The 15,495-nt window shown below is 53.3% G+C and overlaps 4 protein-coding genes across 5 annotated transcripts; 3 read left to right on the top strand and 1 right to left on the bottom strand.

Moving 5' to 3' along the window:
- Positions 1-1,550: 1,550 nt before the first annotated feature.
- PV05_05583 (uncharacterized protein) lies at positions 1,551-6,947 on the top strand. The gene is made up of 2 exons (XM_013462102.1): positions 1,551-6,040; positions 6,091-6,947. Exons 1-2 carry the CDS (start codon positions 3,045-3,047, stop codon positions 6,341-6,343), a joined length of 3,249 nt encoding a protein of 1,082 aa, XP_013317556.1. The 5' UTR covers positions 1,551-3,044; the 3' UTR covers positions 6,344-6,947.
- Positions 6,948-7,876: 929 nt separating this feature from the next.
- Positions 7,877-10,450, top strand: PV05_05582. 2 transcript variants are annotated; one of them, XM_013462100.1, is made up of 3 exons: positions 7,877-8,136; positions 8,202-8,781; positions 8,829-10,450. In XM_013462100.1, the coding sequence occupies exons 1-3, from the start codon at positions 8,067-8,069 to the stop codon at positions 9,991-9,993; spliced, it is 1,815 nt and encodes a 604-aa protein (XP_013317554.1). In that variant the 5' UTR covers positions 7,877-8,066; the 3' UTR covers positions 9,994-10,450. The 2 variants fall into 2 exon arrangements, with proteins under 2 accessions (XP_013317554.1, XP_013317555.1); XM_013462101.1 differs by having other exon boundaries at positions 7,877-8,781.
- Positions 10,451-10,802: 352 nt separating this feature from the next.
- Positions 10,803-13,360, bottom strand: PV05_05581 (uncharacterized protein). The gene has a single exon (XM_013462099.1). The coding sequence runs from the start codon at positions 12,078-12,080 to the stop codon at positions 11,634-11,636; it is 447 nt and encodes a 148-aa protein (XP_013317553.1). The 5' UTR covers positions 12,081-13,360; the 3' UTR covers positions 10,803-11,633.
- An 865-nt stretch (positions 13,361-14,225) lies between these two features.
- Positions 14,226-15,263, top strand: PV05_05580 (uncharacterized protein; the record flags this gene model as incomplete). The annotated part of the gene is made up of 2 exons (XM_013462098.1): positions 14,226-14,391; positions 14,530-15,263. 2 exons carry the CDS (start codon positions 14,226-14,228, stop codon positions 15,261-15,263), a joined length of 900 nt encoding a protein of 299 aa, XP_013317552.1.
- Between the last annotated feature and the right edge of the window lie 232 nt (positions 15,264-15,495).

Raw genomic sequence — 15,495 nt, 5'->3', positions numbered from 1 at the left:
TCAAGGGAGTGCAAACGACGACGACGACTGTGGACAACCGGTTAAGCCCGGAAGGTCCCACGAGCCCACCTACAAGTACCCAAGTACCTTATCTTGCACAGGAAGTGGGGGGCATAGACCGAGATAAGTATTCTCTTAAGCGAAGCACACAATCCATGGAGTTAGTAATACGAGCTTCGGCTTCACCTTCGACTTCGAGTCCTCAAGGAGACCCAGCTGATGGCATGCACGTCGAGCGTGCAGAGCAAGCCTGGCCGAGATGTACTCTCTAGAGAACAGACTCCTCTGGCGGCAATACATCCACTCTGCTGCAGCGAGCAGTGGTACTATGTGCATAGTATACGTGTTGCATATAGCCGTGGCTCATACAGATCTCACAGATGAAACAGAGGCAGCCAATGGATGAGGGCGGCTGTTACTCCTCTGTGACCCCCTGGTGTCAGTGCCAGCCCCTCGTTGAGTTGGTCAAGTGTGGTTTTTCTGGCACTTGTGCAGTGGATTCGCCGCCGGAAGTATTCTGTACACAGTGTTGTACGGAGTAAGGTCAACAAAGACGAAGTGTCGTCGTCTGTCTGCTACACCAGTGGATGGACGCAATCATGGCCTAAGGTGTACCTGGCGGAACCGAGTACTGGAAGAGGCATTGGGAGCATAGACGCCGCCGAGCTACAGGTAAAGTACCTGACTACCGACTACCGAGGGAATAAGGCACTGAGGCACTGAGGATCCTTGTATCTCCATCCGGGTCTCGGTACCCCATTTTTGCGTCTGTGGCACCGGCTCTCGAGTCTCCTCGAACTGAGTCAACCGTAACTATCACGACCACCGAGCGAGACAGATTGATGGTCAGGGCTTTTTCATGGCTCTTGCCGGGCCTTCCTTCCTCCCATCCTCCCACCCTATAGTACTAGGCCCATCGGTGTACCTGTAGCTCGTCGTCTGTGCCTATGTACTGATCGTAGGTATGCGCTGCAGTGGTGCTTTATATTGTAGCAAAGATCACCAAGTGAATAGGCTGTTCTGTCGTGGCTTGAAGACAATCCGCCGTGTAGTATGGCGTAAGAACGTGATGCTACGCAACTGCAATCCCGCTTCTTGTATTTGTTATATCCCATCCCACATGATGCCACTCTCCCTCATCATCACTGACATCCCAAGTGGAGGTCCAGGGCAGGGCCGACCTTCTGACCATCTGGATCGGCAATTCCACTTTTACTTACTCGTTCTTTGCCTCACCCTTCCTAAGAGCCAACCTTGTGGCTCGGATCCCCAATCGAAGCTCGTCCTTCAGACCGCGATCCTCCTCCCATGATTCATTTTCCCACCCATAGTGCATACTAGTATTCTGGTATTGCTGTACAGGCAGCTCCTCGCCTACGCCTGGCACTTCCGCCTTTCTCTTCCTCCCTCGCCTTCGCTTCTTCCCTAGTCTCGGGACACTTCCAAAACTCTGTTGATCCAGTGCTTCACCATCACACGCAGCCCACTTGGGGACCGCTCCGAAGGGCCCTTTGCGCCTCATCTCGCACAATCGCCACCAAGCCACCCTACTCAGTATAGGGCCTCGGACTGGCTCTCGGGCCACCGCTCTGCTTGGCCAGGTACCACTCCTTTGGGTTGGGTCCCTCGACCATCGCACCAAGGCTTGGGTACGACCAGGGATAGAGTTTAGGGCCACTCTCTGGGAGCCCAAGGCCCTCTTTTCACCTCATTCTCTCCTTGCCCTGGGGCTTTTCCTCTTGTACCCTCTCTTGTTCCCAGCTCGCTCGACGCCTCAAACTGATCCCGGCACCTCTGGCCGCTGGTTCAATCATTATTATTTTCTACCTGTGTCTACCTCACCTACTCCGTACTCGCCGTCGCAAATAACCCGCCCTTCCCTGTCCACCAACTGATTCGTCCTTGGGGGCCATCTACTGTACAATCATTAGTCCCGCCAACAACCGACTGGCGGCGGTCAGCTTTACTCCGGAGAGCCATTGTTCCATTTCAACTCGACCATCCCGGGTACGTGCATCCAGCAGCAAAGCCTACACGAAACCAAACCCTTCTTCGTGGGTGATCGACATCCGGAAGAGCATCTATTGTTTCCAGTTCTCCGTTTTCGCCTTGTCTTCTTCGCATCACTCCTCCAACTTGCAAACGGCGATCCATTCCCAAAAGACTCTTCTGGAGCTTCTGGCCTTTGGGCATCGACCTGGGAATTTCGAGATCAGCACCTCGGGTGTCTCCTCCCCCACCACCTGACCACCACCGACCCTACAACTACAGATCTTGAATATCGCCCATCACCATTACCAGTAATAGCCGGCGTCAACCTTTTTGATATTGCTGCCCAACGACACTATATTCTGCGGCGCAATCATCCCCTCGCGAGAATCCGAGACCGCACCGCCGGAGCGTCCCTGGTCTGGTGTGAACGTCGACGGCCTAACCCAAATTCTGGAGCTGCAAACGTCAAAAGCATCCTCTCGACAAGTCCGCAATCAATTTGCATCTCAACTTCCTTTCGAACCAGACTTTGTCTCCAAGGTCTAGTTTGCTTTCACGGTTTGGGTGGTTGTTGTGTTTGCTTCGCGCTGTACCGGATTCCGACCGCCATCCATCGACTTTTCCGACTAATCAGTCCGCCGCATTGCGATCGGGCCTGCTTTAACCGTCCGCCTTTCGATTGCGCTGCGTCCCTGCGGGTTTGCTGTCAGCAGAACGACCTCGTGGTGAGAACAGGAAAAGCAAACCCCGCCCTTTGCGCCATTTGGCATTCCATTTTCCCACCAACCAACGTCCTTTGTTCCTTGCTGCCGTTGGCAACTGGCCTTTCCTGCAGCCGACCTGCACCAAAGGTCGCGAGGTGCAACAACAGGAATTGCATGCAGCCTGGCGAATACGTAGTATAACGATTTGCCATGAGCCTTCCTGTCGAGCGCGCATCACATCTCTGATCGTGCACAAGGTCATGCCGCCTTTGTTGCACCACGTTCCATTGGGTATAGAGACGCGGGAGGTACAGGCTCGGTTGCTGGACAAAGGATCGGAGGTTGAAAATGGATGATATCGGTGACGTGGATGGGAGGCACGAACGATCCAATCCATACGCTCAACCACCACCACCACCACCACCAGGCTCTACCCACCGTATGCCGCCAGCCGAGACCCCTACGTTACACAACTATCCTCCACCTCAAGGCGCAGGTATGCCACCACCAGGCCCAGCGTGGAATCCGGCCCCTTCGCCATATAGTGATCCCTCCGAACATCGACCTCCGCCGCCAGACCTGGGCCACCAGCAGCCATATCCGCCTCCAGGTCAGCCATATCCGCATCCTCCACCACCTCCCCCAGGAAGAGAAGCTCCAGGCTATGCTCCCGATCCAGGTTACGGACGTCCAGGAAGTGTCTCAGGCCCTTCGAGATCTCCCGGAGATCCCTACCGTCCTCCATATCATCCTGTGAGTACCCCCCACGAACCTTCATACTATCAACCCCCTCCGGACTACAGACAGCATCATGCCTATTCTACGCCCGAGAGCCAGCCAAACGGAACTCACCAGCCACTTCATGTGGTGACAGGTCATGAAATGATGCAAGGTCAAACCCCCGGCCCTTCTGGACCTTACGGGCCCCCTTCGGCCGGCCCACCTCCGTCTGCTGGTCCTTACGTGCAGCCCGCCTACTTCGATCCCAACTACCAACAGAGACGGAAACCGGTGCGAGCGGCACAGGCATGTGATTCGTGTCGTCAGCGAAAGGCAAAATGCGACGAAGGGAGGCCGGAATGTCAACACTGTAAAGACAACGGCTTGAAATGCACCTACAGAGAGGTGCCCCCGCAGAAGACGGAGAAGCAGATGCTCACCATCACCGACAAGCTGGAAACCATGACTGGGAACATTGAAATGCTCATTCAGCAACAGAAGACGCAGAGCGAGCAGTTCCAAAGGCAGAGCGAGCAGATCAGCATGTTGTTGACCGCGCTGCAGAAGAATGCCGGCTCGGGCGATGTTGGGGCGGACGCGACGCCAGATGAGCAAGTGGAGTTTGCCAAACGACTGAAGAAACCGACACAGGTTGATAGCACCGTGGAAAAATATCCCTTCCGCAGAGGCGAGAGCTCTGAGGCGCAGTCCAAGCCACGGGCACGTATTCAAACGACAATTTCTCTCTTGAAAGAAGGGACCCAAGACGGAAACCAAGAAGGAAACCTTGAGTCGGAACCTTTTGAACTCACGCTGCCCGCGAAACATACTACGGCCGCACAAAATCTGGTCAATTGGCCTTCCATCAAGGCTCTGATTCCAGCCGGCATCACCACGTCGTATGTAATTGACGAGGAGTCCGGCCGGGGTCTGCTACGGCTGTACGGCTCGGGTGAAGGCGAGGACAAGCATGATGGACATGAAGGTGCTCCAAGTCCTGCTGGCAGCAACTCGTCAGAAGGACGTCGTATGGATGAAGAAACATCGTCCTCGCCACATGGCGTTTGGGGCACGGGACAATTTCACGCGCCATTGACGTCCAACCACAGCCACACCGCGCGCGACCATCCAGGCGGTGTCAGTCCGCACGGTGGCCTGATGCTGGATTCTGAAGCCGTCGACCGGTATTTTCGAAGCTACATGGCTAACATCCACATTCTACATCCGTTCCTCGAGCCTGTGGTCTTGCGCAACATGATTCACATCTTCAAACGAAAGTACAGCTGGGATTACCGTGCCACACAAACTACGGCCGCTACCATTGGGGTCAAGCGAAAGCGAGAAACCACCGATTCTCCCACTTCGATGGAAGAACAGAATACGCCAGGCTTTGTCGGTAACCGCACTCAGACCCGTGCATATTCTGCCGGTGTGTCTCCTATCGAGCATTCCGTTGCAAACGCCATTGTGCTGCTTGTGATAGCCCTGGGGAAGGTCACGTCTCATCGTGAACCATTACCAGGTCCAGCATCCACCACCACCATGCGCACCTCGACCCCTCACAGTGCATTGTATAGTGACCTACCAATGCCCATGTCCGCGCCGACATCACCATTCAACAATCAACTGAACTTGAACGGCGCCAATAACATGGCCGTTTCGAGTCCTGCAAATCCTCAAGGCAAGAACATGGATGCCATTCCTGGGCTGGCATATTTTGCAAAAGCTGCAGATATCCTGGGTGAACTCCCAGGAGGCACCGATGTGTCGCATATTCAAGCCAACCTCCTCGCAGGCTTGTACATGGGACAATTGGCCCGCATTCTGCCGAGCTACTTCTATATCAACAAAGCATGCATGGCAGCTCAAATCCTCATCGAATCGACGCCATACAAGGAGCAGACGATCAAACCGAATCGACGAAATCTCATCAACTTCGCCTTCTGGTCGTGCCTTCAGCTGGAGAGTGACATTGCCGCCGAGCTGGAGTTGCCTCTGAGTGGCATTACTCGATACGAAAGTCCGCAGCACAAGGAAATGCCGACTAGCGTCACGCTCCAGAACATTCCTGAATCTAGCATCGACGATGATATCCTGCGCTACTACTCGTACCAGATCCAACTCCGGTTGACGATGAATAGTATTCATTCAACATTGTACCGTTCTTCGAAAGACCAGAGCACCAGACCGAGCGTTACTATGATGGGGATTCTGGACGAAAATCTGGAGGATTGGAGGAATATGCTCGCTGACTGGAATTGGTCTGACAACAACCACGAGAGTCCGAACATCAATGTCGCTCGGATGAGAGGGAAATATTACGGCGCCAAATACATCATCTGGCGACCCGCTGTGCATTATGCTCTGCTGCAAGCTGGAGGCTGGCTGCCCAAGGACCGCCCATCGGAATCGCCTGCAGGATACCGGCCGAACTCTGAGCTCACATCACCCTCGGTCCAGAATCTTAACGTTGGAAGCCACCCGGTCAGAGAGATACCCAATCTCGCTCCGGAGATCCTGAAAGGCGCGAAAGCCTGCATTCAAGCCGCCGTTCGCAGCACCACGGTCTTTGACAAAGTCCCTCGCCGTCTGGTTGTCACAAACATTTTTGGCACCGCGCACGCGTAAGTCTTCTACTGACAGCCCTGGCGAAGACCACACTGACACATGCTAGACAATTTGGCAACATGCTCGTGCTGTACGCCACTTATACTTCACCTCATCCGGAGCTGAGGAAGTTAGTAGCCACGGAGACCCTCCAACGTCTACATGACCGCACAATCAGCATTCTCCGGGAGAACGAGGCCATTTCACCCGTTCTAGCCAAGAATCTCCGGATTCTTGAGCATGTTCGGGCGAAGGTATTCGGATCTGCAACGTCATATCCGGCTGTCAGTACCTCGTCCAGCTTTTCATCGAATCGATAGATCTATGGGCGGCACCTTTGTGAACATGTGGAATCGATCTGAGTTGCATTTCAACGCACCCAACGATTCGGCGGCCATTTTGAAGCGTTCAGCATCAATATCTAGCATTTTTTTTTATCATACCACGGTGTTTATGAAAGACTGAAACGGCCGACTGGGAGGCGTTCTTATCTATATCTGTTTTATTGCGGTACCGCTGGGAAGAATGGCCCACTTGCATCTAGTCAGTACATGCGTGCTATTTGGCATTGGGGAAGAGATGGTATGTCCAAAGTTCGTTGGAAGAGACAAAGAGCAAGCCAACAGCCATCCCGGGAAACGCGAACTACATCAGCCATGGAGACGTTGGAGGGGTTGAGGAAACATGGTACTGCTTCGAGCTTGACGAGGCGGATATACCCTTCTGTTGTATGTCCCAGAAAACGACTGTTTTTCGTATATGGTTTGCTTGTGGGTGAAGGGGAGGGCGTGACGGGAGGAGCTCTGTGTGTGGCGCCAGGTCCGTAATGGTCCTTACTATTGTATATTATCCCGCAGCTTGAGAGAGCTGTGCATCTTGTATAACTCAAAGATTGACCCTATCCTCCCAAACCCCCTGAGGGCCATTTTGAGAGTCATTTTGTTTTCTGGGAGGAGATTCGATCTATGCGTACATGACAAGTCAGGAGGGATGGTGGACTGAATCATTCCTGCGTCGATATTCACTGATTGGATCGATTGACTCCCACCGTAGCAAGCCAGTAGACCCAATGGCCGACGCGTAGCCTCACTGCGCCACAGTCTGAGTACCGACGAGCCGACTTTCAGCTGTCCAGCGTCCAAGTTGACTGCTACCACTGAATATCCGTCAGCCTTGCATGTACCGTAGCTAGTTATCAACGAGATTGAGCTTGCACTGGGTTGTCAGCAATATCACCTCCTAGACTGTTTTGGTGATCCGGTAGCTAGGTCAGCGTCCAGCGTCATCTCCGCCACGAGTACGGAGGACGGGGCATCATGGGGGCAAGTCCATCAGTACTGCGCCTGCTTGAAGTACTTTTACTCGTAGACCCATTCGCGAGCGTTTCTTGCCAGGGTACGGAGTCATGTAGTGAGGTTCTCGATATTCAGTAGCTGAGTAGCCCGCCAATGCCTGCCTTGTTGTGCCGATCTTACCGGAGTGCAGCTTCGGTCTTGCGTTGTTGGAAAGTTGGATGAAGATCAGGATTCGGATGCACGGGATGTTGGATGTTGGATGTTTTTGTGGCTGTGAAATGCTCGAGTCGTCGTCTGCGTCTTCGCCAGGCTCGGTTAGAGCAAACGAACCCAGGCACACGTCACGGGTCTCGGTGACAAGTACAAGACTGCCCTACTAATAGGCGCCACAGGCGTCTACGTGACGGTGATAGGCATCGAAGCGCACCCAACTACCGGTAAGTTTAACATTGGTTTAGGTACCTTAGTTAAGACCCGCACAGACTCGGCAGCCTCACCTACCGAAAAACTGCGCAGAACCCCTCCTGGGTGCTTCCACCAATACCATCTGCCTCCGTGATGAACCCTCCATAAACTTCTCCCATGTTCATGCAGGTGTCAACTCAGTACCCTTGTCAACATTCTAGGTGCCTGCGTATCTCGCAGAGGCTTGTTTGACCTCAAAGTCAGCCGCTGAACCACCTCGATTGCCATTCCAACAGAACCCTTGACTCCTTCTTCCTTCCTTTACTCTCATGAATCACTCGTCATGATGGATCATCACAACCTCCGGCGAAAAGATACCACAAAGGGTCCGCCGCTCCGCGTCCTTTCTCTGGGTACGTTGAAGCCGCAGAAACCACACTTCCAGCCACAGACACACTGACGCAGGCTACTGCTACAGATGGTGGCGGCGTCCGCGGCTACTCCATGCTCGTCATCCTACAAGAGCTCATGCACCGAGTCTACGTCGAATCTGAAGGCAAACCTCCAAGCCGAGAGGCGACCCCGAAACCATGCGATTATTTCGACCTCATTGTCGGCACGGGAACAGGTGGTCTTATTGCCATCATGTTGGGCCGACTGCGCCTTGACCTCGAGACCTGCATGAATGTCTACGTGAGAATGACGAAGAGGGTGTTCGAGACGGACAAGACCATTGCCGGCATCCCATACAAGCACACCCTGTTCAAAGCGTCGAAGCTCGAAGAGGCCATTCGAGAATGCGTCCGAGATCATACCGTGTTCGAAGATGAAGGGAATGATGGCACGTCTACGGGAGGCAGAGAGTTCGGCGACCTGAGCAGTCCTGCCAGTACGGCTAGTGCAGCTCCTGTGAGACGGTCCATGAGTATAAGGAGTAGCAATTCAATCTCGATGAACGGTCCGTCAGTAATGAGGAACTCGATCGTCTCACCGACTTTTTCTGGCTGGGGAAATCCGAACGCGAGTCTGTATGATGGGCGGGAGAATAGGACGAAAACGTAAGTGCTCCAAGGGTATTGGTTTGGAATGAAGCTAACCTTCATAGTGCTGTCACTGCTATCTACCAGGGCACTCCGAAGAATGGCTCGTCGGCCTTATTGCGGTCGTACGATTCGAGAAAAGAACCACCTCCTGAATTCAACTGTACGATCTGGCAAGCCGGCAGAGCCACGTGCGCTACAGGATTGGCTTTCAAACCCATTCAGATCGGTCAGACTGTCTTCATCGACGAAGGGGCCGGAAACTACAACCCCGCCATCACGGCGCTGGAGGAGACTATTAGTGAATGGCCCGCGCGGGACATTGGTGTCTTTGTCAGCGTCGGTACCGGTAAACGTCCTGAAGGGAGTGGCGTCCCCGAGCACGAATGGTGGGAAGAGTTCTTGGGCGGCAGCATGGGCATGTTCGCCGAAGCCCGAAGGCGGCTCATTTCCAAAATCGAGGCCTGCGAAGCCACTCATCAACAGATGCTCAAGACCGAGCTTGCGAAACGCGGAGTACCACAGGAGGTCTATTACAGGTTCAATGCCACGAGTGAAGTCGGCTCTGTAGGCATGAATGAGTGGGCGGCGGTGTCCACAATCCAGACCAACACCAGGAAGTACTTACGACAAGGTGAGACGCAGAGACTTCTGGCGGAGTCAGCCACCAAGATGGGCAAGATTGAGGTTATGAAACGACGACAAGAACGAGGCGACGCGCACAACAGGGAACCCAGCTGGTCACATCAACAGAGGGACCTGCCGCCTGCACCACCTATCGCGGCTGTGCATTCAGGGGCGGTGGAACTTCCAGCAGAGGATGCAACACCATTCACCCCGACACAACATCCGAGGACGCCTGGAAATCCGCCATATCCAAGCGACGCGTACGCCTCGTCGCAGGACAAATTTGTCATGGTACCAGGAGAGACGAATTCGCCGCGAGCTTCTGCGGAGATGCCATATCGTGGTGGACGGGATGAGAAGTTTGTCTATCAACCCCCAGCCCCGCCGCCGCCGCAGCATCCGAGTTATAATCCATCAGAGCCGCCGCCACGACCGCCCAAGACACCGATCAATGAACCCAGTATGCCTGCAAGACAGCGCACGTCGCCGATGAATACTGGCAGGCCGAATGCGGCACCCAGACCGCCGTATCCGGTGGACCATGACGATGGACCGCCACCGATTGTGAGTAAGTTGCGGAAGCCGGAGTATACGCCAAGATGAGGTCGGGCAAGCACGGCGATACCGAAAATAAACACTACTGGAGCATTGAGCCTGTCGTCAGGTCGAGATCTTGCGTGTCCATGGTCTCGATTCTTGTGGTTATGTGGACCAGGTACCTTACTCTACCTACGTAAGGGAACTGGAGACGCGAGATGCTATACACATACGGCGACCATGAATTTACGAGTTACGAGTCTACTTTATGCCAAACGCAACATCACAGCAAAGTACAGCATCACACAGATACCCCGGAATGACTGCTTTGGAAATGAGGTGAATGAGTTTCTTTCAGGGTCACAGGAATGGGAACGGCAGAGTAATGCAATGACACGGCAGGATGATTGTACTTACATCTTGGGTAGTACTTATGTGTGTAATAGTACCTTTTTATGTATGCTTAGGATTCTACTTCTCTGTTGATATCAGAGGAAATATACCTACTTGCATGCGTAGTATACGAAGTACACCTGGCCCTGGTCGAGAAGTACCTAGGGTGCTACTCGTAGTAATTGTTTCAAACAGAGCTGGGGCATGGATCCGATCAAGTGCAAGGCAATTCCGGGATGACATGTCCTTCGCCCTTGGTACCAGGTATATAAAGATGAGGAGAGGCTGCTCTCCGCTTTACAGACCACTCAGCCTCCCTCTCACCTTCCACACCCCACCCTTGATCTTGGCCTTGCTCGTGTATCTTGACGCAGGGTGCCGCTCTTCCGACCTTGGCGATTCCCGAAAAGCTGGCTTGTCTGCCTAGAATACCGTGCCACTGGTGCTTAACAGTCCGCAACTGCTGTACAGGACAAATGAACGGAAGAAGTAAAGTGCAATTATTGTTATACAGAAAAAATGGGGGAGGGGAATACTCCAAGAACCATGCACACCTACCCATTACTCCGTACGGAACAATGTTCAACTCAGAATCTTCCACATAGCTCAACACACCTCCCAAGGGTTTCTTGCCCATACTCCGTAGAATGCAGGTGTCTTCTCTTCGAATCATCTATCAAACGTGCCGCCGCAAAATGCCTGAATCTCCGGAACCAAAGCAAGGTCGCCTGCGACGAACTCTGGCGCCACCACTGCCAACCCGACCTCGAGATCCTCGATGAAGTCGCACAAAAAGTCTCCAGTTGGGTCCGCTTGGAAGTCCCACGTAGCGTCGATGTATGCTTCTGCACCGGGATGCTGGGCCTTTCGCCATTCAGCTCCGAAGTATCCGACGCCCGCAAAGGAGGCGGTGTTGCAAAAGAGACCTTTATGCTCGACTGGTTCTGGCTGGAAAAAGGCACTTCTTCTGCCGAAGATTCGTGACGGCGGCGGCGGGGGCACGTCGCGCTTCACATAGGTCGTGTACGTCTGGTTGGAGCAGGAACTTTGTTGCTCGGAGCCCTTCTGCGCCGTCAGAGCCGCGGACTTGATCATCGCATCGCGGAGGGTGGTCGAGTTGTACGAACTCGCGGCCACCTTTATCTCCAGTCTCCCGTTACTGTCGAGGCTGCCGGCGCTGACGTACTCGATCTTCGAAACAGTCACACTGCCTGTCTCGCAGGCGGTGGAGCTCTTGGTTTGAGTCACTGAAGGACATAGTTTTTCCAGGGCGCTGGAAACGGAGGTGTAGAGAGCTGTGCCGGTCAAGATGCCTACGTGTACTGGAGAGCTTCCTGCTTGAACGGTAACCTCTGCAGTAGTGGGAGTGCAATGGGGAACAGTCGTGCAGCTGGGATCATTGAACCCAACTTGAGTGCAGCCCTGGCAGTTCTTGGTGTACGTGTCGTGATGGTTTCTTTCGCCGTGGCGGGAATGTCGGTGTATGCACAGCTATCGCTCTGATGACCTGTCAACAGCACAGACAGTGAGGTCAGAGTCGCCGTGCTGTCGCAGAGACAGAACGCTTGTGTGATGCCTTGATCCGGATCCTGCTCATGTAAGACGCAAGATGGTTTAGGCATGGCTGGTGCAGAAGTGATCGAAGATGGAGGGGATGAGGTCGTAGAGCCAGGAGTAGCATCTGCCGCGGCGACAGGGATCGGACAAAGTGGTGGAAAATCAGGATGTGTGTCGTTACCGTCTCTTCTAAATTTTCGCATTCCGGCAGGAACGGGTGGGATAGGTAGAGTACTCGCTGGACTTTCGGGTAGGAGAGGATTATTCAGACCTGGCGCCGATTGTCCATTCTCCCAGTCCACGTCTTTCTGGAGATTGTTGGAGGCGTCAACGCTAACAATACGCGTGACAGCGCTGTTGCGTTGCAAAGTTGGAAGTTCATAGGTTTGCAGAATGTTGGGACCAGGATCGGGTCGTCAGGATCAGGTTTAGGAGTCTGGAAGGCACCGAATCCACCTAGTTCACCCTGCCGCTGCAAGACATACACGAGGACTTCAACACTGCAAGCCCAGGCGAACGCTTTCACAGTGCGCTCAAGGAGAACGTTACTCCTCCCCTTAATATCCAGCTTGAAAGTTTCATACCGACCGTTGAAAACCTTAGCCCAGTAATCACCGTCCAGCATGTCGTTGTACATAATACCCGGTGGGGTGAGTAGGTTCTTGAGCGGACCCATCTGTTTGAATTTCACGCCGAGCGAGTAGAAGACGCAATGGGCGTTGCTGCGCCAACTATCCCACAGGTCTTAATGTCGGCCAATAGACATTCGACGGTGGGAAAGTCAATACTGGGGTCTTGACAAGCCCAAAGCTCTCCAGCGGGCGGTCTATTTAGGCATGGTATTTCATCTTCTGTTGGACCGGTAGGAGCAGGTACCACGTCTTCAGATTGATCTGAAAAGCAATTTCCGGCTGTGGCTGATAGCACATGCGTTGCTAGCATGGTTGATAGGACGGACAAGAGTCGCACCATGTTTGATGTTGCAGATAGAGATCTGAAGGTCCAGTACTTGTTGAAGGGGGTGATAACCTTTGTCAGAGACTGGCTTTTCGATGATCTTTGTCGTCATATGTTTGGATCTGTGAGTATGGAGAAGGGATAGCTCAATTCAGACTCACCACCCGTTGTTATATAGCATCGCATAAGGGTTGCGAAATACGCCATATTGCAGCTATTCTTGTAGACTATTGAGCTTACCGCCTGAGATGTAGTCCTGCGGCCGGCGAGATATGGTTATGAAACTGCACGAGATATTGCCGTAGCATCTTCGGAAGGTAGAATTGTGCCAGCAAGCAGTCAATGGCGCCTGACAACACCATTTATCCGCAAGGTCATCTTACATGTTGCATATTTTGCATCGCCTCTGATCTAGTTTTGATACCAGCCATTGGTTATGAGGTAGATTGGCCCCGGCGGACATGGTCTTGTTGCATCTTCAAACTCGGCTATCCTATATTGCTACGAAAGTGAGCTTGTCTTGTCAATATAGAGTGCCGAAAGCGGACGGCGGTGCCATTGGACTTAAGCGCGAGTGTAGCGCTCGTTAGGGGAAATTGCTCGGGCCGGGCCTGGTTGGGTGAATGATCTGATACCATGTTCGAAGTGTCGACCAAGCTCAGGCTCGGGCTTTGGCGCTTCGAGGTCGTAGTTTCAGAGGTCGACGAGGTCATTGCCGGGTACAGCCTGGGCCGCTCAGGAGGGGCCTTTTGTTCCCGACCGAAAGGAAGACATTGCTGGCAGTGCAAGGAGATAGTAATGGTGGTAGCGGTTGAATCCAATGACAGATGAAGTTTCAGAGGAAGGAACGGGAGAACGAAATAGAGGATATTTCGGACGTCCCTACTCCACCGTACTGCCATCGAATATCTTTCACTCCACCGTACTCGACGCCAGGTGACGCAGGTGTGGCAGGTGCACTCCATTCGCAGCCTCGTGGATTACAAAAGTACTTGGATCGCAGTGGAGGACTTACTCCGTAGACGCCTCTACAAAATGCCCTCGCGTCACCTTCAGCCTTTCCGATTGGTCTCTACCCCTCGCCAGCCCCAAATCCCATACTAAGAGCCGAGAACTCACTCTATTTATTCCAATCAAGCGCTTGCATCGATACAGGCAAAAGGACTGCGCATACTGAGACAGAAGCTCTAGCCGCCGAGCCATGCCATATTAAAGGACTGCAGCATCAACTGGCCACCGGTCATGCCGAGCGTTAAGGATAATAATATTGCAATCTCGTGGCTCGAATGATCAGTATGGTTCGAGTCTGGCTTTAAATAACAAGCTTGAGGGCATTTATGCTGCCCAGCAACCTGCAGACTTCTCCTCCCGCCAACCCAGCACCTCTCGCAATGGATGAATCTCTTTCGCCGGAACCCGAGACGCTGCCCCCTCACCAGGAAGCAATGATAGAAGCGTGCAAGGCTGGTCAAGTGGCCGAACTGCAGAACCTTTTCCATGAGCACGATGTGAAGCATGGCGACGACCCCATACCTTACTGGCATGCAGCACAAGAGGGTGCGCCTGCGACAAGTTCGCTGTTCGCTGCGGCCATTTCTCATGGACAGCAGTCGATCGTCCAATATCTGCGCTCGATGTATCCAAAATTCGACTTCTACCATCCCTCAATCATCCATTCGCTCACTGAAACGCCAGACCTCGAAATGCTCAAGTTGATTTACTCCTACGCTCCTGAGATCGTCCGCTTTGCGTACGATGACCACGCAACGACATTTTTGAGCCTGGCTTGTGAAGGTGGTCCCCAAAATGCACCAGTTGTAGACTTCCTCTTGGACCACGGAGCGATGGGGAAGAAGGGGGACGACTATTTCAGCTACTTGTACCATCTTGGCGTAGAACTGGTGCCCGCCATTCAACATGATCAGCCAACAGAAATCATCAAGAAGATGGTGCCCAAGACCTCTCGTTTATGGTTGCCAATTAATGTAGCAATGGGACAAAAACGTGCGGACGTACTCGAGCTACTCCTGAATGAAGAGGAGAACAGGGGGACCAAACCTTCCTCCGATGGAGAACAAGAGCAATTGTTGCTACGCAGGGCGCAAGAGTCGGAAGACAAGAAAGTGATGGCCGTGGTCGAACGTCACCTTCGCAACATGGAGGAGCGAACCGCGAAGTCTGCTGCCACTGCCAGAGATGTCCGATCCACGAGAGCCTCGACACAGAGCAGGAGATGGTGGCAGTTTGGCGCACGGGCGGACTCCAAACTTCCTAGCAAGACCGATGCTGAAGGATCCAGCAGCGCGACTCAGACTAGTACCAGAAAGTGGTGGTGGCCGCTGTCGAAGGTTACACATGGACCGGAGTCTGCTGATTCATATCATCAGAAGAAGGAGCCACTCGGTTCAGCTTCAGATGAGGAGGACTGATGGTAGCTGATGCCGGTAGTCACACTCGAGTTTGATGGACAACGACAAGCCGCCCACAGTTCTGATGACCTAAAGGTAGAGCCAGAGGTGCCAACCTTGACTGCATGCACCTCGAGTTGGTGGCTCAAAATCTGCGGAGCTTGATCTCTCCTGCTTCTCAAATCTCGAAGTATCGTGTGATGTAGATAAGTATATCGAACTTTATCGTCGTGATGCATACTGCATAGTCCTG

Source organism: Exophiala xenobiotica (genome assembly GCF_000835505.1).
Source record: "Exophiala xenobiotica strain CBS 118157 unplaced genomic scaffold supercont1.3, whole genome shotgun sequence".
In the NCBI taxonomy this organism is placed as follows: Eukaryota; Fungi; Ascomycota; class Eurotiomycetes; order Chaetothyriales; family Herpotrichiellaceae; genus Exophiala; species Exophiala xenobiotica.
The sequence above is the reverse complement of the archived record's forward strand: the minus strand, read 5'-3'. Positions and strand labels throughout refer to the sequence as shown.